The sequence below is a fragment of the Malania oleifera genome, chromosome 5 (genome assembly GCF_029873635.1).
Source record: "Malania oleifera isolate guangnan ecotype guangnan chromosome 5, ASM2987363v1, whole genome shotgun sequence".
Lineage (NCBI taxonomy): Eukaryota > Viridiplantae > Streptophyta > Magnoliopsida > Santalales > Ximeniaceae > Malania > Malania oleifera.
In genome coordinates this window covers 76,787,524-76,813,623 of record NC_080421.1, presented here as the reverse complement: position 1 = coordinate 76,813,623, position 26,100 = coordinate 76,787,524, and the positions used below count along the sequence as shown (strand labels likewise).

At 37.3% G+C, this 26,100-nt stretch overlaps 1 protein-coding gene across 2 annotated transcripts; it reads right to left on the bottom strand.

Annotated features, from left to right (window-relative positions):
- Window positions 1-17,806: 17,806 nt before the first annotated feature.
- Window positions 17,807-23,638, bottom strand: LOC131155687 (glutathione reductase, chloroplastic). Of its 2 annotated transcripts, XR_009136880.1 has the most exons (12): window positions 23,217-23,638; window positions 22,247-22,472; window positions 21,860-22,138; window positions 21,607-21,783; window positions 21,203-21,256; window positions 20,973-21,121; window positions 20,325-20,388; window positions 20,078-20,248; window positions 19,850-19,987; window positions 19,355-19,445; window positions 19,160-19,227; window positions 17,807-18,153 (listed from the first exon to the last, which is right to left on the bottom strand). XR_009136880.1 is itself a non-coding variant. In XM_058108993.1 (11 exons), exons 1-10 carry the CDS (start codon window positions 23,585-23,587, stop codon window positions 19,404-19,406), a joined length of 1,671 nt encoding a protein of 556 aa, XP_057964976.1. In that variant the 5' UTR covers window positions 23,588-23,638; the 3' UTR covers window positions 17,807-18,153; window positions 19,355-19,403. The 2 variants fall into 2 exon arrangements, 1 of the variants encoding a protein (XP_057964976.1); XM_058108993.1 differs by lacking the exon at window positions 19,160-19,227.
- Window positions 23,639-26,100: the final 2,462 nt, after the last annotated feature.

The window sequence follows — 26,100 nt, the reverse complement described above, 5'->3', positions numbered from 1 at the left end:
ATGAACTGAGTCTAACTACCTCCAAAATCCAGTACGCATGCTCAAAGAATATCTTCTAATATTTGTATCATTATCTCAGTCAGTCTGTCTGACTGAGGATGGAATGCTATGCTAAAAGACAATTGAGACCCTAGAGCCTCCTGCAAACTCTTCTAGAAATGTGATGTTAAACTCGGGTCTCGATCCGACATAATAGATATTGGCACCCCATGAGAATGAACTATCTCCTAAACATAAATCTCCGCCAAACGGTTAAGGGAATAACTGATCTTGATAGGAAGGAAATGGGTGATCTTAGTTAACCGATCTACTATCACCTAAATCGCATTATGACCATGCGATGCCGATGGTAGCCCTGAAACAAAGTCCATGGATATATGATCCCGCTTCCACTCTGGAATAAATAGCGGCTGCAATTGACCCATTGGTCTCTAGTGCTCAGCTTTTACCTGCTGGCACATCAAACACTACGTTATATACTTGGCAATTTCCTTCTTCATACTACTCTACCAGTAAAACTCTCGCAGATCCCTGTACATTTTTGTACAGTCAGGATGAACTGTATAAAAAGAGCTATGAGCCTCCTCTAAAATGGTCTTCCTGATGTCAACATCACTAGGAACACACAATCTAGAACGAAACCTTAAAGTTCCATCATCTGTAATGCAGAATTCCTTTCCTTGACCAGTCTGCATTCTCACCATCACCTCTGCTAATTCTGGATCTCCCTTTTGAGTGGCTTTAATCATTTCCTGCAGGGTAGGTTGCACTACTAAACTGGTGATACATACCTAAGGATCACTCTCGACCAATTCGATGCCAAGTCTCTCCAGATCCATCATAATCGGATATTGAATCTCCATAGCTGCTAATGTTGAACCCACAAATTTCCTGCTCAGTGCATTAGCTACCACGTTTGCTTTCCCTAAGTGGTAACTGATAGTACAATCAAAATCCTTAATTAATTCTAACCACCTTCTCCGTCTCATATTCAATTCTTTATAAGTAAAGAAGTACTTTAAACTCTTATGTTCGAGAAAATTTCACACCCCTCGCCGTACAAGTAATGCCTCCAAATTTTCAATGCATGTACCACTACAACTAATTCAAGATCATGGGTAGGGTAGTTCTTTTCATAGTCTTTCAGCTGTCTGGAAGCATACGCCACCACCCTACCATGCTACATCAATACACAGCCAAGTCCCTTCAAGGATGCATCACTGTAAATAGTATAACCCTCACCCCCTAACAGGATGATCAGTACTAGTGCCGTGACAAGTCTCTGTTTCAATTCCTAAAAAATATACTCACAGCTGTTGTCCCATTCAAATATAACATTCTTCCTTGTTAGTCGTGTCAGAGGCAATAATAAAGTAGAGAATCCCTCAACAAAATAACGGTAATAACTAGTTAACCCCAAGAAACACCTTATCTCCTAGATGTTTCTCGGTCTAGCCCAATTCACTACCGCATCAATTTTACTAGGATCCACGGAAATTCCATCCCCTGAGATAACATGTCCCAAAAACACAACTTTCTCGGTCCAGAAATCACATTTACTGAACTTGGCATATAACTTTTTTTCCCTCAGCGTCTGCAAAACCTGCCTCAAATGCATCTCATGCTCCTCATAGCTCCTCGAGTAGACCGGTACATCATCAATAAAAATAACAACAAACTGATCTAAATATATATGGAAGATCCTATTCATCAAATCCATAAATATTACAGGAGCATTCGTCAGACCAAATGGCATAACAAGGAACTTGTAATTCCCATATCTGGTCCTGAAAGTCATCTTCGATACATCTTACGCTCTTACCTTTACTTGATGGTAGCCTGATGTGAGGTCGATCTTAGAATACGTTCGTGTACCTTGGAGCTGGTCAAACAAATCATCTATGCGGGGTAGAGGATACTTATTCTTGATTGTTACTTTATTAATCTCCCTGTAATCTATGCACATCCTCATAAACCCATCTTTCTTCTTCACAAATAATACTAGAGCTCCCCACGGAGATACACTAGGTCGCATGAATCCCTTATCGAGTAAATCCTGCAACTGATTCTTCAGTTCTACTAGCTCTGCTGGCGCCATTCAATATGATGCTTTAGTGATCGGTGTTGTACCTGAAAGTAGATCAATAGGAAAATCTACCTCACGATTAGGTGGCAGACCTGGTAATTCATTTGGAAACATATCTGTAAATTCTTTCACTACTGGCGTATTGGTAAGCTTCATTTCATTCCTTAACATTTCCTTCACAAAAGCAACAAATCCCTGACAGCCACTCTGAAGTAGTTTCCTCTCCTGAATAGCTGAAACTAACCGAGGTAGAGATTGCACTCATGACCCTATAAATCTGAATTCTTGTCTTCCTAGAGGTCTGAATATCACTTCTCTCACATGACAGTCTATAATGGCAGAGTTAGCTGCTAGCCAATCCATGCCAAATATGACATCAAACTCGTGCATGTCTAGCACTATCAAATCAGCAGATAGAATCCTCCCCTGAACATGAACTGGACAGCCATGGAGTATCCTACTACATCTCACTGCTGACCCAGTCAGTGTAGTCACTAACAGTTTAACATCTAATGATTATGTGTTGGCCCACATAATTTAACACACCCTGAAAACACGAACGAGTGTGTGGCACCTGAATCAAATAATGCAATGACTTTAAATAAAAACATACTAACCATACTTGTCACCACATCTCTGACTGTCTCAGCATCACCTGACATCAGAGCAAAAATCCTGGCTCGAGCCATATATTCCTCTACTAGCCTCCACGTGGCGCCTGATAGCCTCCCTAAGTAGGTCTAGGAGCGGGAGCAGCACCAATATGAGTCGGACAATATCTCATCACATTTCCTGGCTCCCCACACCGGTAGCAAATACCTCACCCGATACGGCACTCCCCTGGGTGTCTCTTCCCACAAGTCGGGCAAGTTGGAAATGACTGCATACCCTGAAAACCACGATTCTTGATCTCCAACCTCCGGTCTCTGTAGTAGCCACCTCTCTTCCACGAACCACGACTAGACCCCTGCTGGGAACCAGATGACATGGATCTCTTCCTCTATCTCTGCTCCTCGGCCTCCAACCGCTCTTCAATTTCTACTATAGTGGCCCTATCCACCAACTCAGCAAAATCTTGTAACTTCAGCATTGACACCTACTTATATATTTCTCTCCTCAAACCTCTTTCAAACTGTCGTACCTTTTTCGCCTCATCTAGAATAATGTACGGGGTGAAGCGAGATAGTTCAATGAACCTTGCCGCATACTGCTGCACTGTCTACTGTTCCTGCTTCAGATTCAGGAACTCCTCAATCTTAGCTTCCCTGGACGAGGCTGGAAAATACTTATAAAAGAATATCTCCTTAAATCACTTCCATATCATCTTTATAGGTACTGTCCTCTGCTGCTCTAAGAGTTTTACTGTCGTCCACTATCTCTCAGCCTCTCCAGTTAGTCTATATGTAGCGAACAACACCCTCTACTCCTCGAAACACTGCAGCACTGCAAATAGTTTTTACCCTCTGCTCCTCAGAACACTGCAGCACTGCAAATACTTTTTCAATCTCCTGCACCCAATTTTCAGCGACTGCTTGATTAGTTCCTCCTAAGAAAGTCAGAGGATTCATCTTAATGAATTTCTCAATATAGCTACCATGGCCTACCAATGGATCACCCTGTTCCCTCGAGCTCTTGGCAATTTCAGTCATGACTTGCTGTGCCACGCTGCGCAAAACTGCATCTGAATCACCACCCACAATGCCTGAGGGTCCAGCACCCTCATTCCCACTCGCATGGGCACTACTGTCACCAAGGTCCATCTAGAAAAACAAATAACTTAACTTAGAACCCCTTCACTATACATATCATCTAACCAATATAGTATATTCCTAATTAATTCATCCCTCATGATCTTAATTTGAGGTTCAATCTTGCAACCTAGATACCTAACCCGATGATAGTTTACCATAACTTTCCTGAAATCGTCACCCCAAGAAAATCACACAAGCCACCATGAAAGTCCTGCATCTAGACTACAAAACCAGACCTCAAATTTGCTTATCCTATACTATAGTATTATTACTGCTGCATTATAAAGTCTACAGGAACCTAGCATCCTAGGCTCTGATACCAAATTGTAATGACCTGCTTAACTTACCATATAATTAACAATATTCAATAAATGCAACCTGTACCTGTGGGTAACAGGGACACATCTGACATTCACAACGAAAACCTAAGCAGCAGTAAATATAAACCACATTCACCAAACCATAAAGAACATAATACCATAGTCAGCTACATTCCAAAATACTATGTTTATATACAATCTCCAAAAATCACAGAAATATATACATATCTAGGAACCCACAACATAAATCTCCTGTCCCTAGATCAAAACTTACCCTCCTAGTGAGGTAGTACCAAACTAACTCAACGGTGGCCTAGATCCGCCGGTCTTTCTGGGTTTCCTGAAAATTTATTTAAGCTGGGGGTGAGACACCTCTCAATAAGGGAAAATAAACTAAATATAGCTGTGTGGCAATATGAATATTTAATGCTATAATAGATATACAGTACATTTTTACATACTAGAAAACATTCATCATAGCATAACTGTATAAATATATACTTTCATATTTCTAATAAATCATACTGATCATAAATTGTCTGATAGAACTAATATTACTGAAATTTACAAAGGATGTATATCTAGTTGATGTCATGCATTACCCCCCATGACAGGGTTGTGCAACCCGAAGGCAGAACCCTACAATGGCTGCCCGACCACTGCCGAGTCAAAATTGTTTGTAAGTAGGATGGGCCTGCCACACCATGGTCCAGATTGCCAGGTGGAGGTCTACAATTCTACATTAAAAGCTACATCGACTATCCATTTCTCACCCCCTCTACTAGTAGGGGCAGTTAGCACAAGTCTGAACATAATAATCTGATTTATATAGCTACGGTACTGTGCTCCTAAAATTGAACTGAACTATCATCCGGGTTCTAATAACATATAATACATGATAATATACTTGTCTAATATAAATAGATTGATAGCATTTTCTATAATAACATACATACAAATATACGACCTTGCACCGATTTCTTTCATACCTGCGACCTTGCTCTGAACATTCATAAATACGGCCTTGCGCCGAACATTTCATACTTATCATTCTGAATAAATAATTCATTTATCATGTATTTTAAAATCATAATGTACTGTATTATTTCATAATCTCTGAAAACATACCTTATTTGTAAAATTGCCATAACATAATACTTTCCATGTAAAATAATATTCATGCCACACAATACTGAATAAAACCATACATTCTATTCTAAAATCATATTTTTTTGGAATTTCTTACTAATACATACATTTCAATATCATAGTAGTATTTTCCCAAATATACATTTTCTCAATAATATACAAATGTAATACATGCTTTCCTGAACATAATTCTTTTAATCATTTAATAATAATTTTTATGGAAAAATAATTGCTTTGGTTTATTCCCTTACCTGATTACTAAAAAGAAATCCCCCTAAAATTCACTAGTCCTGCACTCGCAGGGTTCCCCGTTCAACACCCTGAAAACAATAATTCCCAGAATCAAATTTTAGCATTTTTTTGTGAATAACATTTCCTATAACTATGGGAAGACCAAATTTTGAATAAATAGTCTTACCTTGAATCATGGATGAATTTCAAACTAGCCCCACCGACGATCCACTCCAGCAGATATGCAGAGAACTTCCCCTACTACATTAGAACACAACTGAGACTCTTCTTAGAGGTGTCACTGTAGATAACAAATCCACCATCCCCAGATGGAATGGTCAAAACTGGAGCTGTAACCAGTCGCTATTTTAGCTCCTAGAAACTCAACTTGCACTCATCAGTCCAATCATATCTCACGTTCTTCCTCGTGAGTCGTGTCAATGGACCTACTAAATGGGAGAACCCTTATACAAAACGATGGTAGTAACCTACAAGACCCAAAAAACTTCTGACCTCTTGAACATTCTTCAGTCTCGCCCAATCCACTATTGCCTCTTTCTTACTCGGATCCACTGATACTCCTTCTTTGAACACCATGTGCTCTAGAAATGCAATATGTTCTAACTAGAACTCGCACTTATTAAGTTTAGAGTATAACTTCTTATCCCTGAGTACTTGCAATACTAGTCCTAGATGAACTTCATGCTCTGCAGCACTCCTAGAATACACTAGGATGTCATCAATAAATACCATGACGAAATGATCTAAGTATTCGTGGAACACCCGGTTCATCAAATCCATAAACATTGCAGGTGCATTTGTCAGACCGAATGGCATAACCATGAATTCGTAATGGTCGTACTAAGTTCGGAAAGCTATTCGGAACATCCTCCATTTTCACCTTCAGCTGGTGATACCCAGATCGTAAATCGATCTTAGAAAATATCTGCGTGCCCTGAAGCTGGTCAAACATATCATCAATCTTGGGTAACAAGTATTTGTTCTTCATCATTACCTTATTAAGTTCTCTGTAGTCAATGCACATCCTCATCGACCCGTCCTTCTTCTTTACAAACAGCACCGGTGCTCTCTAGGGAGAAACATTCAGTCGAATGTACCCCTTATCTAATAGCTCCTGAAGCTGTTCTTTCAACTCTCTCAGTTTAGTTGGAGCCATACGATACGAAACTTTTGATATTGACGCCCTACCTGGAGCTAACTCTATACCAAACTCCACCTCACGATCTGGAGGTAATCCTAGCAAGTCCTATGGGAACACATCTGGAAATTCGCACACAACAAGAATCTTCTCCAGTTCATGTTCCCCTACAGGCATGTCTATCACAAATGCCAGATACCCTTGGCATCCCTTCAAAAGTAATTTCCTAACCTGCAAAGCTAAGAGGATTCGTGGTGCGGAGTGCACACATGACCCTAAGAATCTGAATTCCTACTTCCCCGGAGGTTTAAACACCACTTCTCTCCCATGGCAATCGATACAGACATAACTGGCAGACAACCAATCCATACCGAGAATGATATTGAAGCCATGCATATCAAACACTATAAGATTAACTAGTAGTACTCTCTCCTAAATTTCTACTAGAAAGTCACGGATTGCCCTACTACATATGACTACAAGTTCATAATCTAACTGTTGAGTCTCAATTCCATACAATTTAACAAATCCTCGGGAGATAAAGGAATGTGTTTCCCCTGAACTGACAGCTACCCCTATTCTAAACTTATGAATTCCACCATCTTGGCATTTCTAACTGTGGCTAGAAAATACCGTTCAAAGAATAAATCTTTGAACTGAGCCTACGTCAGAACCATAGGAGTAGGTCGATGCTCTTCAAGAATCTTAACTGACTTCCACCACCTCTCTACTTCACTTGTCAGCTTGAACGTCGCAAAAGTTACCTTCTGCTTCTCAGTGTAGTTCAGGACGTCTAGAATCTTCTCAATCTCCTCGATCCAATTCTCAGCCCAAATCGGATCCGCACTCCCCACAAAGACAGGAGGTTTTAGGCGTGTGAACTGGTCAATGGAGCATACCAACTCAGCAAGGGGACGATCCTGACCCTTATTCATCCAGACAACCTCAGCCATAAGCTACTGAGCGAAGTCTCGTAGAACACTAGTAGAGTCACTATCAGCCTCATGGCTAGCACCCTCACTACTACTGCCTCCAATGTTGGCAGTAATATCCCTGGATTCCATCTTGAAAAGCAATTGAGGAGATCAATTAGGAGCTTAACCAACTAATATCGCAATACTATAAACTCATTTCCTATAATAACATTCCTAGTACCGACGTACTCTAATAACTATCATTCTTATTCCTACTCGAGTTCCGCCCTTACACGTAGAAACAAAACCGCTAATAGATTGTTGTGATTTTTTTAACCCTTCGAATGATCTAGAAAAACACAGAAGTCTGTCAATGGATTTTTGTCCCCAAGTATACTAAGCTAAACTTGAAAATCATACTCACATCCTAAACTCTGGTATAGTCTAATTTACAGATCCTAGAAACCTAAGCTCTGAGCATATCCATAACCAAGTAGTGCAATTCAAATCACACTTCTGGCTGGTTATAGGCTTTGATACCAAATTGTAACGCCCTGGCCCTTAATATGGCCCCAGAGTGCTACTATACATACATATCCTATACAAATCCTGCTATTATACATAACTACCCGCCCTAAACAGGGGCATACGGGTATTTCATAATGATTTTTACTCACATATATTGAGGAAAACATAAACATTCATATGGATTCTAATAAACATACCAGAGTATCTAAATGTTTCTTATATATTTATTCAACCGTACATAAAACATAAAATATATTACATTCCCAAAACCAACTAGGCTAACAACCCAGTGCTTATACAAAAACTTGCGCTAACTAATAGGACCCTACGCTTCACAGCCTCTCTAAACAACTAGGATCGATTTCCTGTAGCTCCTGAAACAAGGTTGTAAGATTAGGGTGAGACACTTCTCAGTAAGGAGGAAGATATTATATCAGTGTGTGACTATGTAACTATACTCTTATTTGAAAATGGTTACATAGATTTCACATTCTCAATACTGTAATGTATATATAGTACATATATAAATCCCTGATAATATATATAACCTAGCATCATTACAAGTACACTGTACGATCCCTCCGCCCGATACTCAGACTTGTGACTCTGCCCAGTAAATCCTTTAAATCATGTATATGCATATTTAGAACACCGTCTAGCTCGAAACTATCATAACTATGCCAGTAACTCCCCGTGGCAAGGATTGTGTGATAAGAAAACACTGATCGAGCCCTATACGTACAGGCATCATCAGACATCATAATATATTGCAGTCCAACTTGTCCATCACCACCCTGATCCCTTTTGACCAGTGGCCCTTCTTACCAAGCCTACTACTAGGTACCCACACTAAACAATAACTACGTGTGGTTGCACCGTACCTTTATTTTGGCAATGGTACCTACCCTACATAATATAAACTTTTTAAGGCTTCGTATACTATTGAGATAAGTTGCGGCCGCAATATCATATATACAATTTATATTAAAACATAATAACCTATGCAATTCCAGTATTTTCACAATCTCATTCATGCATACTTTCATTCATACTGTGATAAAAACTGGCTCGTAACCTCTTACTTTTACTCTTTTCTCATACTTGGCACGGTATCTAACCGGCACCTATTTTCTACATTTTCTGATAATCACTTGGAACCTTAGTCCCCATAGTTCATATACATACATCTCAAATCCGTATAGATTCAATTCATATCATACGTCACACTTATTTGATCATACATACACATTTCATATAAACTGGTTCGTAAAATATCATTTCTACTACTATTAAGAGTTTCAAGCATCTCCTACTCTAGTTTTAGTGCAAATAAAGTAGTTTAAGAAATTTGGAGATCATATGCCAAAAACCTTATTTTTGCCAAAACCGTAAAATCGTGAAAACCATAAGAATTGACAATTTTACCCGATAAAACTTTGAAAATAAGCAGTCAATAAGTACATATGAATATAAGCTACATATCCTGTGGTTTCTTTTCCTAAAAATACTGATGTAAACAAATCCCTTTACCTTTTAACGTAAAAACCGAAACACGAGCTTATTGATCCAAAACTACGACATTGGATCCTCAAAACCTAAAAACCAAAGAACAATACTTCAGTATTATTCAATCTACTATAGATCTAGCGAAATGAAAACGAATTCAAATCCTTACCTCGATTTCAAGGAAAATCCCGAAAATCCTCAAAACGATGATCTAATCCTCTATAACTATATAGTTTCTCCTTATGATCTACACAGGAACCTCCGATCGTCGAAACGGACGACAAAAGGCGAAGAATCGTAAATAGAGAGAGAGAGAGAGAGAAAGAGAGAGAGAGAGAGAGAGAGAGAGAGCTGGTTCTAGAGAGAGAGAGAGAGAGAGAGAGAGAGAGAGAGAGAGAGCCTTTTGGTTTTCTTAACCCTTATGCAACCAAAGATGATGTTTATAGAGCCTTTGACTGAGTGAAATTCGTCAACGAGGCGGTGCATTTCGTCGACGAGCCAACCACTCAATTTGTGGACGAAGCCCTACCTTTGTTGACAAACCCCATCCAAATATTTTCTTTGGTTCACTCGGTATTTCTTCATTGACGATGCTCTGAATTTCAATGACAAAGAAAGGGACTTCATCAACGAACAAACTGCCTTCCTTAACTTCATCACATTACCATAAATACCAAAGTCACTATATCCACCGTATTTCAGTATATACATCCCAAAAACAAAATTTATGGACATTTCCCCCAAAATCCAACTGTCCCTACTAAAACTTACCCTTTAAAGAGGGCAGACAAACATCACTAGATCAGTGGGGCTTTTCCTGCTCTTCTATCTGGGGCTCTTGAAAAGTTTATAAAATTTTGGGGTAAGACACCTCTTAGTAAGGGAAATAAACTAATACCAGTATGTGGCAACATGAGTGTTCAGTGTTATACATATACCATACAGAACATATTCAGTAACTGTTTTGTCAAATATAGGAAAATATATATATCATTAAAACATGGCAGAACATACTACATTTTCATATACATATTTTATCTCATATAATAATAATACAAAAACATTCCTAGTAGGTTAGTTGGTTGTTGTCATGTATTACCCCCACATGACTAGGTTGTATGACCGGAAGGCGAGACCTGACAATGGTTGGCCGACCACTGCCAAGTCAAAAGTACAGTCTGTAAGTTTGATGGGTCTGCCAGACCTGGTCCGTACACCAGGGGCGCTCACACACTTCTTAAAAACCACATCGACCATCCAATCTCACACCACTCTATACAGCGGCGTTAACATAGATATCATGATCATGATGACCGTGGACACATAGCAACGGTACCGTGCAAGTGCTAGCCTAGACCAAGCCAACCAGGTTCTGATATCAGATAACATATACTGAAACTGTGATACATAGATATCTCATATAATTAATTATCAGATCAATCATATCATTTTGCATATTTAAGTTTATCATAAAAATCATCAGCCTGTATGCCGGTATTACACATTTTACGTACGCCGGCAAATCATAGCACAACCTGTATGCTGGAAAATCATCTTCATAGCTCTGCCCGTACGCCGACAAACATATCCACAGCTCAACCCGTACGCTGGCAAATCATACATATAGCTCGGCTCGTATGCTAGAAAATATATAAAAATCTCGACCCATATGCCGGTTTTCCATTATAAAAATCTGTACCATTCACACATTCCCAGAAAACAGCATTTCATAACAATTTTTACTCATGCCACACTAACAGGCTTTTCGCATATTCAACATATCATCATTTCCAACAGTATTTTCCCAAATATAAATCATATATATATAAATATATATTTATTTATTTCCTGAAATCAAATGCTATAACAATATACTTATTTTCATAAAATACTAGCTTAGTTTATCCCCTTACCTGTGTCCTGAAAAGCCCCTAAATCAAACACTCCTGCACTCGTAGGATTCTTCGTTCAACACCTTGAGAACAACATTCCCTATAACTAAAGTTCAGTATTCTTACGTATACTACGCTTCCTTTAAATGTCAAAAATCCAAATATTGAGTAGAAAGTCTTACCCTGGATTTGGGATGGTTTCCACCTCAGTCCCATCGACGATCCGCTCCGGTAGACTTGCAGAGAACTTTACCAGGAGCTTCGTGGTGGCTTCAGATCCTCGAACCGGTGGAAATCCAGCCCGAAATCAAAGAGAGAAGGGGGAAGGACCGAAGAATGAGAGAGAGAGGGTTTCTGCGCTGGAAAATGGACTAAAAATCACGTTTAACCCTATTTATACTGTGGGATTCTTCGACGAGCCATGTCACCTCATCGACGAGTCCTGTAGAAAGTTCGTCGATGAACTCCAACCCTCGTCGATGAATTTCAGGCTTCTGAAAATTCTCTCTCGGTATCTTCTCGTCGACGAATCCTACCCTTGTCGACGAGCTCCTCCTATACCCTCATCGACGAGTCCCCTGTGTTCGTCGATGAGCTCCTCCTATACCCTTGTTGATGAGTCCCCTGTGTTGGTCGACGAGGAGCTAAAAAAATTCCTCAGAATTATACCATCCAAAATGTAATGTCGTCGACGAAGTCGACTACCTCCTTCTGTTCCTATTTCGATTTCCCTTTCTTTTATTATTTAAATACCATTATTCTTCGGGTCGTTACAATATATAGTTTTACAAAGAACATGAACTATTTATTACAGTTAAAAGTATGTTCAAATAGAAAGTTTATTTTAAAAGGCATAGGTGTGAGTTATGATATGTTTTACATTGATATGTTATCATAGTTACAGTTGAATTAATAATTATGTTATTTAAGTAAAACTCATTTGCCACACACTGGATGTAACTTATTCTGTCTTACTGAGAGGTGTCTCACCCCAGAATTCCAAATATTTCAGGTGATTTAGATAGGCGTGTAGAGCGTGCTCCGAGATAGAGGTGACTATTGTATTGCCCTAACTGCAAGGTAAGTTTTTGAGTTGGGAGTTGTATTTTTGGGTATGCCCCTAGGGCATTGTATTTGGTTTTGGGAGATGTATATTTATATTTTGGGAATTACTAAAACTCTGGTATTGTAAATAAGGTTAAAATGTTTTTTATGTTTTTCCGCTGCATAGGCGGTGTGTTTTGTGAATAGGTATCCTCGATACCACTTGAGGTCCAAGATGTCATAGTGGATATTGTTATAGGTATTAGAGTAATATTATATTGTTACAGGATATATATATATATATATATATATATATATATATATATATATATTATATAAAAAAAATGGTAATAATTTTGGGGTCGTTACAAATGGTGGAACATATCTCGAGAAATTCATCAAGATGTTGATAAGGATTTTCCATGGAGTTCCCATAAAAAGTGGGCAGCATCGAGATGATGGAAGTTTTGATCTCAAATTGTGCAACCTGGACATCGAGGAACCCGATGCATTACGGCAAGCTGTATGCATTAGGTACAAAGTATTCCCTACCCTAAGAGGTCTAAGCAGTTGCTCTCCCACCACAGGTAAGCGGGGAGCTTGGGGTTTCGGGATTTGGTCAACGGGAACCGGTGGACGTTCGGCCATTGCTTTAAGTTTAGACAACTCTGCAAAATCAGGGTTAGAGGTAGGTATCCTAGAAGACCTACGAGATCTCTCAATCTCGAGATCCAGGGGAACTATCTCTAGCTCCAAAGAACGCAAACCAAACATACACAATTTAAGCACAGAGATTCAAGACTTCAGACTCGGCAAACAAAAACAAAAATAAAAAGAAAACAAATAAAAACAAAGCAATAATACTCTAAAATGGAAGTTGGCTGATAATCGTAGCTAAGTTCTCGGCAACAGCACCAAAATTTGATAGACTCGCCAAGGCTTGGGTCCTTAACTACCAAAAATAATATTTAAGGGTGCACTAACCATCCGGAGTATGGTCAGGAACCAGAGTATACTCTATCACAACGATCATGAGAACCTCTATGGGAAACCATAGCCTACTACGTGTATCTAATTGAAGTTGTAGAAGTGTTATCCTATCTCCTAAGTGTTCATCACAATCAAAGCTGTAAAGGAAAGCATGTAAATCAAAGCAGTATAGGAAAGCAATAAAAAGAAAGCATGTAAAGATGGCTTCTTTATCCCAGAACAAATCGTTTATCACTAACGATCACTCATACACAAAGAAAAGCATAATAGGAATGTAAATACAAAAGCATGTAAATCTAATCTACAGTGGTTCTCAATGGCGTTTCAAGTCTGTCACTAACCCAAAATCGGCCAGAGAGGAACCCACAGAACATGTTTGTAGCTATTACTTATACCTACTAGGGTTTACAAGATTTGGAATTCAAAAATGGCAACTTCTGCAAGTATCTCGCGATGCAAATCATTAGTTTCGACTAGGTCACATCCATGTTCTTCCTCGATTGCACCTTGGTCGGAGCTCCCGGGAAAGCAAGAAATTGAATTCAGCTCTTCTCGACATAGTCACACAATCGGGTCTTGTTGGTCGAGACTTGCAAGATCTTGGGTTTCAGGAAATCTCAGGAACTCGATTTTATCACCTGTAATGGTCTTTCTGGTCGAGCATTTGGTCAAGACTCTCAGTAGTTCTGTCTTTAGTCAGTTTCAATCTCTGGACCTAATCGCCCCAGAGAGTCACTGCGTCGAGAACTTGGTCGAACCTTGCAATTGTTCTATTTCAAGCTTGAACCTTGGAGTTTACATCTATTGCCTTGGTCGCCCTTGTTGGTAGCTAGTCGCTCCATATGGTCGAGCAAGATCTTTCTTCCTTGAATGCACCGAAGCTCTAGGGACTTGGCTAAACACCTGACTTGAGCTTTAAGTGTCCCAAATATTCCCTTGGCTTCTTATAATGCCTAACTACGTGGTTTTTAACCTGTTTTCCTTGAAACATGAACAGACCTTGCATAACTCCGAACTATGTTAACAAAGGGTTACCTACAAGATAAAAGAGAATAAACAAAGGTAATTGAGGGTTTAAAATCATGCATTTGAGGGACTCATTAGGCCAAGCGCAAGCTTATGACCTTCAACTAAATATAATGCCATATTTCCCTAAGCCTTAACAACCTTAGTTGACACTAGTGGATGACAAATTTATATAGCCAATATAAAATAAAGGTGTTATGCTCATTGTCATCGACAAAAGCACCCTTTTCGCCTATATATGCAACTAAGGAGCTAGATAAGATGCATTTGCAAGACAAATGTACCTTCATTCATGTGGTCAAAAACTGAGAAGTGTTGCAAGGTCCAAAAGAGTGACATTGAGGGAACCAAAAACTAGCCCCACAGGACCAAAATATCAAAGAGGACTCATAACTTCAATAAGAGATGTCCGCCTCAATCAATTGAATAGCTCTATGTGGATATCCATCATTCACCAAAAGAAGTTCGAACAAATTTCATAAAAAAAAATGTAATTCATAGGTGCACTCAACCAAAAACACATAAGAGGGCATGTCTTCCATACTAATATTTCTAGTGGAAGATTCTTAACAAGGGTTTGGATTTTTCGATAATGAGGAATGGATCTCCTAAATTTGGAAGAAGGAAAAGAAATGAAGAAAGTGTCGATGATGTATGTTCCATGATGGATGATAACTAAAGAATGCTCTTCAATATTGAGGTTACAACTCACATATTGGAACTACTTTGATTGTTTGCTTCATAGACTCATAATCAACTCACCCTAGTTGACCTTTATGGTCATAGGCTTTGTGAAAACTTTGGTGGACCTACTTGAGGAAGCCATCAAAACAAGTACCAGTTAAAAGACTATCACCTAGGAAGAAGATCAAGCATGGTTTTTAAGTTCTTGTCAATAACTTAAGATTCCATAAACGGAATGGATGAAAAGGGCAAAATCCTATACCAAGAAAAAAACTATAAATCGAGAAGAAATAACAACAAAAGAAAAACATAACAAAATCAGGTTGGGGAGATAGAAAGCAGCAGAATTAAATAGAAATATGAGAGCCAAAGAGGTTTCAATGAGTTTTTTCCCAATTTATCATTTTAAAAAAAGTATATATTAAATAATACCTTTTCTTGGGAAAATAATTCCTAGAATGATTCTGACGTAATCTCGCTGCTTGAAGTAGTGAAATTTAAAAAAATCTTGTTACTTCAAGTAGCGAGATTTGTCATGTGTCATTCCGGGAATTATTTTCTTAAAAAAGATATTATTTAATATATTTTTTAAAAAATGATAAATCAGGAAATAATTTTTTTTGCGTAATAAATCGGGACAAAAATTCTTTTAATATATTTTTAAAAAAATGATAAATCAGGAAATAAATTCTTTTATGGTAGCGAGATTTGCCACGTGTCATTTCGGATATTATTTTCCCAAAAAAGATATTATTTAATATATATATTTTTTAAAAATGATAAATCGAGAAATAAATTATTCTGCGTAATAAATCGGAAAATAAATTCTTTTATGGCAGCGATGAATCTAACGAGAATAATAAATAGATAATAATTCTTTGTGCATGGAAGTAGTGACTAAAGAGATACTCTCTAGTAATCTCAAGGTCGTTGTTTTTTGTGTGCTGCAATGAAGCGTGCAAGTAGTTATACAATGTATTTTTCTTTTGTGTTTTTGTTTTTGATATTGTGGTTGTAGGTGATGATACTTTTCTGGAGATATACGATCTTCTCTCAGAGGTGTTCGATTGCTTATTGATGCACTCGCCTCCTCTGGCCTTACAGAAGTTACAAGAATAGTTTAGACAAATTATTAGATAAAGAAATTATAACTCGTATTAAACTTAATTAAGTAACAAATTTATGATTATTTGAATCAGATAATTTATTGCATATGATGGATAATCTTTCATTCTCATTTTAAGTTCAAGCTTTTTTTTACCATCATAATTTATTTCGTAATATAATAACTAAGTTGTTTTTAAAATTATAATTTGATAAAATGTTGAGTATTTAAAAAGCTATCACAAAAGTTTTATATTATATATATGTTCTAAGTCATTTAATGTATAAATTAATTATATTTTGATTTTGATTAACAAATTTGTATTTGTATGATTTAATCTAGGCTTTAAATAAAAGTTTGATCTACATTATATGATCTAATGAGTAACTTTTTAATGTTGAAAACAAAAGCAAACGAATAAATAAAAAAATTTACGCACAAGAATTTATTTCGCAATTTATCATTTTTTAAAATATACATATATTAAAATAATTTATTTCCCGATTTATTATGCAGAAGAATTTATTATGCAAAAAAATTTATTTTCTAATTTATCATTTTTAAAAAATATATTAAATAATTTTTTTTAAGAAAATAATTCCCGAAATGACATGTGACAAATCTCGCTACCATAAAAGAATTTATTTCCTAATTTATTATGTAGAAAAAATTTATTACGTTGAATTTATTTCCCAATTTATCATTTTTAAAAATATATATATTAAAAGAATTTATTTCTTGATTTATTAAGCAGAAAAATTTATTTCCCGATTTATCATTTTTAGCGAAATTTGCCGCGTGTCATTTCATGAATTAGTTTTCCAAAAAAGATATTATTTAATATATATTTTTACCCTTAAAATGGTAGTCATAGATGGCCCGCTCACGTGGACTAATAAAGAAACAACATTGCAAGATGAGGATTGGCTACATGGCCTTGAGTCGAACTAAATGGGTTAGTTTCAAAAGTATGCAAGCAAGCTCCTAACCAAAACATGGTGAGAGTCAATGACTCAGCCTAGACATGATGAGCAAGATTGCCTAGATATACAAAATCAAGCCTAATGAAGTCGCTACCTAGAGAATTTTTAGCAGGAGAATACATTGCTACCATAGTGGAACCAGATGTCTGAACCACTCTTACTAATTGGCCTAAAAATCGAATAACATGGCTCGCCATCCAATGTGATTTCAAAGACATTAACAATTTGAGACAATTTCTTTTAAATTTCTTTTTATATTTTCTAACCATCAATAGTAACTGCCTATTTCTTATTCAATGCAACATAAATTAATCAACTACATATTTCAAAGTCACAAATACCTTATGCTATTACATGTCCATTTAACATCTGTGCTCGTCACAAGGAGCACAAGCTAGTTTATACAAATGCTGCAAATCTTTGAAACATTATTAGGAATTTGGGATCAAATCATTACGTTGTTGATTTATTATTCACACCTCGGCTAATCTATGCACTGTTATGAAGCTAATATACAATATTGATCCATTGACGCTTCAAAATTATATAGATATGGAAAACCCATAATATGGCTCTCAAAATGCAACGGCACTCACCTTGTGCAGCAAGTAAATAACTACATATAAATACACAACTACAGATGATTTCTCAAGACCTTTTACTTCTCAAGTTCTCTTTAGTCGCTCCCCAGCAGGGAACCTGCATTCTTCAGTCTCCCCTTCAGAAAGCCTTACCAACGACTGTTCCATTGTCAGGATCTCAACCTCAATTTCCTGTAACGCTACCTGCCCATGTGTTAAGAAATTTATAATGCAGAATAAAACCAAGATACTGTTTCTCTTATCTACTCACTTCAAAGAAATTAAATAATGGTACAAAACTGTTTAAAAATGAAGGAGGAGGAGGAGGAGAAGAAGAAGAAGAAGAAGAAGAAGAAGAAGAAGACCTCTATGGCACCCCTTCGCTCAGAAGTTGTACAAAAATATATTTAAGAAATTTATCGATCCCCAGGTTTTCCTTGAGTGTTTTTAGACGCTAGGTAACCTATACAATATTAGGCCTCCCTTGGTTGCAGCAGAATTCGAATCCATACTGAGGACGCTTACTAAGATTGTCCAGAATTGACTAAAACCTATCAGAATATTATTTAAGCTGGAACAACAGAAAGAAATTTGTATTGCCATATTAAAAGAAAGGAATAAATAAAGCAAAGAAGAAAAGAATGGAAGTCAATGAACTTGGTGGACTCATGTACGGGGAAATCCCATGCTAAGCATATCACACTAAGCTTGATATGAACAGTGCATGGTGAAAACAACACCCACATACAGGCAGAAAGTTTGAAGAGGGCTTAGGCAACACGGGCATGAGATGCAAGGGCACATTGGAGCCACCAATAGAAGCAACAAGGAAACATATGTAATGCTGTTGCTGTTTCCCACAATTATCTTCACATGTTTCTCAATTCAAATTTTTTTACTGTAATATGGGCCAAATTTTTTCCTAGGAAATTTGCCAAAGGAGAAAAATTTTGCCCAATGAATGGATTTTAATGTTCATTTGTCAGCTCAGTTTGGGAGATAAAGATTTGTATTTTCTCCAGAACAGTGACTAGATGTTTATCTATAGGCATGTCATGAACCACCTAACAAAATAGTAAAATGACATTGCTTTCATGGACATACAAAAGTAGGTTTGGCAGGTCAGATTATATAGCTCTTATGCTGCTACCCCTGCAGTTTTGATGTACAATTATCTGAGAAAAATGAGTATCATTTGTTATCAGCTCACCTTCACTGCCATTTGGAATCATTCGCAGTAAAAAAATTGTGAGTACCAAAATGAAAACAGTCTGGCTCCTGCAAGATTATTAAATTTCAATTTTTATGCACAAAACATACTGCAATATCTCAAGTTTTGTGAACTGGAATATAGATGATCTATGTTATTAAATGCTCTATATCTTGTCCAACACACTGTTCCTACCTAGAAGAAACTGTATCCAGTAGCAGATTGTTTTGAGATTCTAGACATGCTAAACCCCTGCTGCAGCTTTAAACTCAGGATCTGCCTTGCCCTGAAACAAATTAGAATAAGATTGAAGAATCTGCTAAAGCATATAGGTAGGCAAACAAATTTCAAATCTTCTAAAGCATATCTGTAGGCAAACAAATCAGTTGAGCTTAAAAAAGGCCACAAATGTCTACACTAATCAGATGTGGCTAAAACATATTGAGCATCTCAAAGCCTGGGAAATCCATGGCTAATCAGGTTGTGATCATCCCCAAGGAAAGGAGGTGGGTGTTCTAAGCAGACACCAGCAGCTAGGATATATGTAATGATTATGGAATAGATTATGAGCATAATTTCATATGGAAAAGTTGCCACTGATTTCTTTTCCCATTGAGGAAGTTGGGATTTTATTGCAATAATTAGGGCTAAAATGGTTGTTGACATAAACGTTCTGAACCCTAAACAAACCTCAGAAGTAGGATTGTTTCGAATCTTCCGAGTTGGACTCCTCATCGTGACAAGCTCCTCAGCCGCTGTTGGATGAATACCCACAGTGGCATCAAAGTCTGCCTTGGTCAATCCGGCTTTCACAGCCACTGCAAATCCCTGTATTAACAAAAAAATAAACACCACATGAATTGCAGCTCTCACAACAATAATGTCAAAAAACACTGAAGACAGAAACAAGGCAAAAACCTGCACAATTTCAGGTGAATCTTCGCCACACATGTGCAACCCCAAAACCTTATTTGTCTTTGCACAAACTATGAGTTTCATGAAGATACGATCAGGAAGCCCAGAGAGAGTGGCCTTCAAGGGTCTGAAGTTTGCAGTGAAGACATCAACATCACCATGTTCTAGGATTGCCTGAAAAACTTCTTAAAACGTCAAGTGCAATAGACCAATAACAGTTGTTGCAGTTATAACAGATGCTTAGTGTCACCTGCTCTTCGGTAAGACCAACTTGTCCGATGGGTGGCTGGGAAAACACAGCAGATGGTACAGCTCTGCTCAAGACAATATAGTATACCTATGAGTAAACTATTCGATAATCAACTCAATTTTAATTACTCATTCCTAAACCTACAAAGATTTTCTTCGTCAGAAAAATAAGCAAGAAAAAAATTGATGAAATTTGTCAAGATATTAAAAGTTCGGGCAAAAGACACTGACCTCCCCTAAAGTTTGGTAAAAAGACACCAACCTCCCTTCAGGTTTCAAAAATCCCATAGACCTCCTCTGAGATTTTAAAACTCTCACAAACCTCCCTTGACATTTGATTTTTGGGACACTTACATCTCTCAAAATTCTTGTCTTTTTTGCACAATACAAGAGGATGTTAGTGTCCTTTTGGCAAACCTCAGGGGAGGTTCTTGGAATTCTTGAAACCTTAGCTGAGGTCCTGGGGATTTTTAAAACCTCAGGAGAGGTCATTGTCTTTTTGCCAAATGTTAGTTTCCATTAATCTGTTAAATTCCAACAAAACTTGCTAAAGTCATTTCCTTACATTGGTATTTACTTAACAAGGTCTAGTTATAACTCATAGCTCTCAAGACTAATAAATAATTAATCTACGAATTAAACCAAGTACCGGTAATCTGGTACTGTAGGTTCATCCCCAAACAGTGTTTTGGCCAGTGCAGCTCCCTCCATTAATGCAACTGGAGTAAGATTTATCCTATCAGTAACATCTCCAACAGCCCAAATGGATGGAACTGATGTACGAGAGTATTCATCAACCTGAGGAAGTCAATAAATACAGAAAAAGATCAGGGAAAAAGGGAAGTACCAAAAAAAAGAGTTGAACCAAGAAAAGCCTACCTCTATTGCTCCATTCTCCGACATTCTCACCCCAACAGGCTCAAGTCCCAAGTTCTGCCATGCAGCAAACAAATTCAAAATCATGACGTACATCAAGCAAGCATAAGAATATAAGCATTGTGTTTTTTCTTATTTATTTTTTTCCTAAAAAAATTGATGAATCTGACACACACAACATTCAAGTTCATAGGTACTAGAGGCGGGGTAGTCCATCAAGATAATTGTAAACTGTCATTTCATTATAAAAGGAACTAACAAAATACTCACTAATAAAAGACACATTTTTATTATAAAAAAAAAAAAAATGAGACTCATTCATTTGCCTCCATTAGCACTGTGTTATTGGAAATGTAATGAATTGAAGAAACCTGAACCAAAAGGAGATTGCTCAGAAAAATTACCACCTTTGTGTTAGGTCTGCGTCCTGTCGCAAACATGATATGTGAGAAACCTTCCACAGTTCCTCTGTTAGTCTTCAAGGATAGTGAACCATCTGTTGATTTTAGAATAGCCTGAGGTAACTCCTGTGTGTGGAACTCGATTCCTCTGAGAGACATCTGTTCAGCAATGAAATCTCTCATCTGCAGGAATTGAAAAAAAAAAAGTTAGAAGAGTGAAGTTTGTGCAAGTCCAGCAAGCAGTATTTATGTTTCTCACCTCTTCATCAAAGCCTCTTAAAACCTTTTTCTGCCGTATGAATACATGAACCTCACTTTTAAAACCATTGAAGATGCCAGCAAATTCCAAAGCTATGTAGCCACCTCCAACAATTGCAATTTTCTTTGGTCTAGAAGGCAAATCAAGGGCAACATCTGAATCTATGGCAAATTCACTCCCAGGGATATCAGGGATGAAAGGGCGCCCACCAACTGAAATCAGTATGTGCCTTGCAGAGTAGAGCTTCCCGTCTACATCAACAGTGTGTGGACCCACAATCTGAATACATAATTAGAATCAAAGACAGATAAGAAAGATTACATAGTGAGCTTTAATCCAAGAGAAAAAACTGTGCTAATTCTAATATGACCTCAGACATCATCCAACCTTTCCACGACCTTCAATCAATGTGACGCCCGCATTTTTCAATATATTTTTGTAGATGCCGGTAAGACGCTGTAACTCAGCATTCTTGTTAGCCATCAAAATACTCCAATCATGCTGAGGATCAGTGTCATATTTCCATCCAAAACCACAACTTTCTTCAAATTCATGGGAATATTTGGATGAGTATACAAGCAGTTTTTTCGGTACACATCCACGAAGCACGCACCTACATTAAAGTCACACTTAGTGCATTGCCTATAAGCCCATAAGCCAAATAAGCACAACAAGAATTTCAATTCAAATATTTGATTAGGAAGACTCCTTATATAACAAGAAATTCCCAGGACCATGCATACGCAAGAGCTTTGTGCACTGGGCTGCCCTTTCACAACAAGAAATTCTATTCAAATATTTGATAAGGAAAGCTCCTTATATCACCAGAAATTCCCTGGACCCTACATAAGCGTTTGTGCACCAGGATGCCCCTTTGTAGAATTCTTTATATCACAAGAACTTTTTACAAGTGCATTTCACTATCTGTTAGAATGTGTTGGGTCCAACAGATCACGAGATCTCACATCACTTATGAAGAGAAGAAAAAAAAAAAGTATGCCGGTTTTCCTGTCATGAATTCATAGAATAGCAGGATAATGGTCTATCTATTTCCCCAATAACCAGATCAAGCATACATGGAAGCGTGAATCCACAGACTCTTTAATCCAATGAACTTAAATAAATTCTAATATCCAGGATAAAATTAAAAGAAAAAAAAAACCTCAAAACATGAGTCTATATTCAAATGAACTTCAGGAAAATCCAGATATAATAATAATAATAATAATAATAATAATAATAATAATAATAATAACTCAACCATAAACAAAAATTGTTGATAACCCACCATTCAGATTAACTTAATTTAATCTCAAGAGCCGATATTAATACAAAATTGTCAAAGTTCACAACTTACGTTCCACCGACCCCTCCAGCAGTCTCCGAAGAAATTGTGGCAAAAGGAAGCTCACACACGGCAACGGAAGCTCCAAAACTAGCTGCGAAGCGCGAAGCCCTGACGCCGCCGCTGCCGGCGCCTATAGTGAAGAGGTCGAAATCGTAGTGGGCAGGCTCGGCACCATTGTCGGACTCTGCTCTGACGGAGAAGCGGCGACAGGAAGGTAAAGAGGAACGGAAGTGAGAGAAACGGGGTTGGGCTTTGAAGAGAGTGAGAGATGGATGTTGAGAAGAGATGAAGAGAGGAGAGATTACGGGGAATCTTCTGCAAAGGGTTTGGAGGGTTGGACAAGAGAAGCAGAGCTTTGGTGTGCTAATGGAGGTTGCCATTGTTTTTGCTGTTTGTTTCTCGCTTGGGTGCTCGTTAAGAAGTGGAGACCAGAAATCGAAGTACATTTATACGGGGTCGTCTTTCTAAGGCCTAATTTGCCGTCGTTTTTAAATTACAATTTACAATCAAATGAGGTCATATGAAGGCTTTGTTTGGATGACAACATTCTTTTTTTTTTCTCTGTTTTTTTTTTTACCGCTATATGCATTATGAATCTTAATAATTTCTTTAAAAATAATATAGTAATAGATTTTAGATGTTTTGTAAACAATTTGATAACATAATTGAATTTTAAAATATAGCATTCCACACAACAATAACATCCTTTGTGCATTTGGAACATGAATTTAAATTTTCAATTTAAATTTATGTGAACTTGGAAAAATTATAATATAAAATTATATTAAATTAATTTTAAATACATAAAATTCTAAATTTAAAACTTTGAAATTGGCAAATGATACTTAAATAATATTATATTTAAAAATCATATTAATATTAAATTAAAATAATTGAATAATGTTGCATGAAAATTAAGGAGTACAAATGCATCACCTTCGATTTTTTAAAATTTTGGAAATGTTATTGATATATGACTTTTTTCATAGAAAATGTCAATAATTTATCTTTTTAAAAAAGTCAAGATTGCGGTAATTTTCTTCTATAATTAGCATGTCTAATGAGTAATATAAAACACAATTATAATACACTAATGTGCGTGTAAATCACTTTTTTTTTTTTTATATAAAAAATGTTAGGAGATGTTGCCATTAAAATATCACTGCTTTGATCTTTTCAAAAGGGAGCTAGAATTTGGAGGACTAGGGGTGTACCTTAAGGGATCTCTCTCATGCTTAAGTCGAGAATAGAAGATGTAAGGAAACGAAGGATAATAATAAAAAGTTGTGTTGTTGTGTGTTGTCTTACCTCCACCTTGAAGCTCTTTTTTTTTTTTAAATTGTAGGAACCCTTTTTAGCATTTTAATACTAGGTTTTCTTAATACACAAGGACTTACATCTCTTAATTTCCTCCTTTACGCAAGGGTTATAAGTTCATTATTATCTTCATTTCTAACCACCTTCAGTTACACTCCTAGTAGATATTTTGCGCACCATCAGTGGCCCTCAACTTCTAAGCCTAAAAATATTTGTTAGTCTTAGGAGTAGTTTATGAATTAAATTGCACTAGCTGAGCCGAACTGACCATATTGATCAAGTTGAGCTGTGTTAACCAAATCGAGCCACATTAGTTGAACCAAGCCACACTATCTAAGTTAAGTTACATTAACCGAGTTGAGCCATCTTTATTGAGCTTAGTTGCATTTGCTAAGCCAAGCCAGATTAGTCAAGCTGTCAAAACCTTTTGTCCTAGTCGCTGAGTTGTCGAGCATGTATTCGAGCCACCAAGCCATATACGAGCTACCAAGCCATGAATTTGAGCTGTTAAGCCACATATGCAAGCCGCCAAGCCACGTACATACATCGTTGAGCCTCGTGTTTTTCTCTCTTTCTTCCTTATAGCCAAGTGACACTTTATTCCTTTTTTTTTTCCTCTCTCCCTTCTTTAATTTAAGCTATGAGCCAAGTAGCTTAACCAAGCTAATCATGACCCCTTTTCCCTGAGCCAAGTAGATTGCTCCACTTTTGTCCAACGATTAAAAAACTTGAGCAGATCAACCTATGTTGTTTCCTTTTATTGTCAAGTATACCACTTAAAATATATATTTTTTTCTTTTTCTACTCTCTTTTGCTACTAAGTCAAGCCCTTCAATTCTATATCTTTCTCTATGTAAAATCTGCTTTGCAAATTTCTTTCATTAGGCATATGTTGACCTTATAGGTCACACCCAATTTTGATTATGGCAAATACTCTTAGTACTAATGGTTGTACTGAGAATTGCATGCAGGTTCACCTTGTTCGCACTTTAGAACTAAGAGACATATCATGATAACGTGCAGTGTTCGTGTCAAAGAATGAAGATCTATGTGTTGTATTTTGTATTCATTTGTTTATTTTTTTATTCTGGGATGTAATTTATTATGAACTGTGCACTTGTATGGCTTGTAATAATTTGCATCATGCATGGTAAGTAGGTATGCTCAAAACGGCCATAGTTGGACCTTAGGTACCTACACTAAAAACACAAGTCCCCTACATCACTTATCATAATAAGGGGAATCAAAATAAGGCTAAAATGAACTTAATGGGAAAAGATGAGAGGGTTCGGGCGACCGAACCTATGTCGTGTAAAGTAGCTCGGGTGACTGAACAAGTCAACATGTTGACTTGGTCTTCGGGTAGCCGAACCTATTTTGAACGTATCTTCCTCGAGCACCCAAAAGCTTATCAGAGCACTTTTCAACTACTCAGGCGACCGACCGTTTACATTCGAAAGAGGGCTCGGGCGACCGAATTGCCTAGTTCGGTTAACCGAACTGTGAGTCGGGCACCCGAACTATCGAACAAATTGCTACTAACTTTATTTCAGCCGACCGACTCACCCTTCAGGCA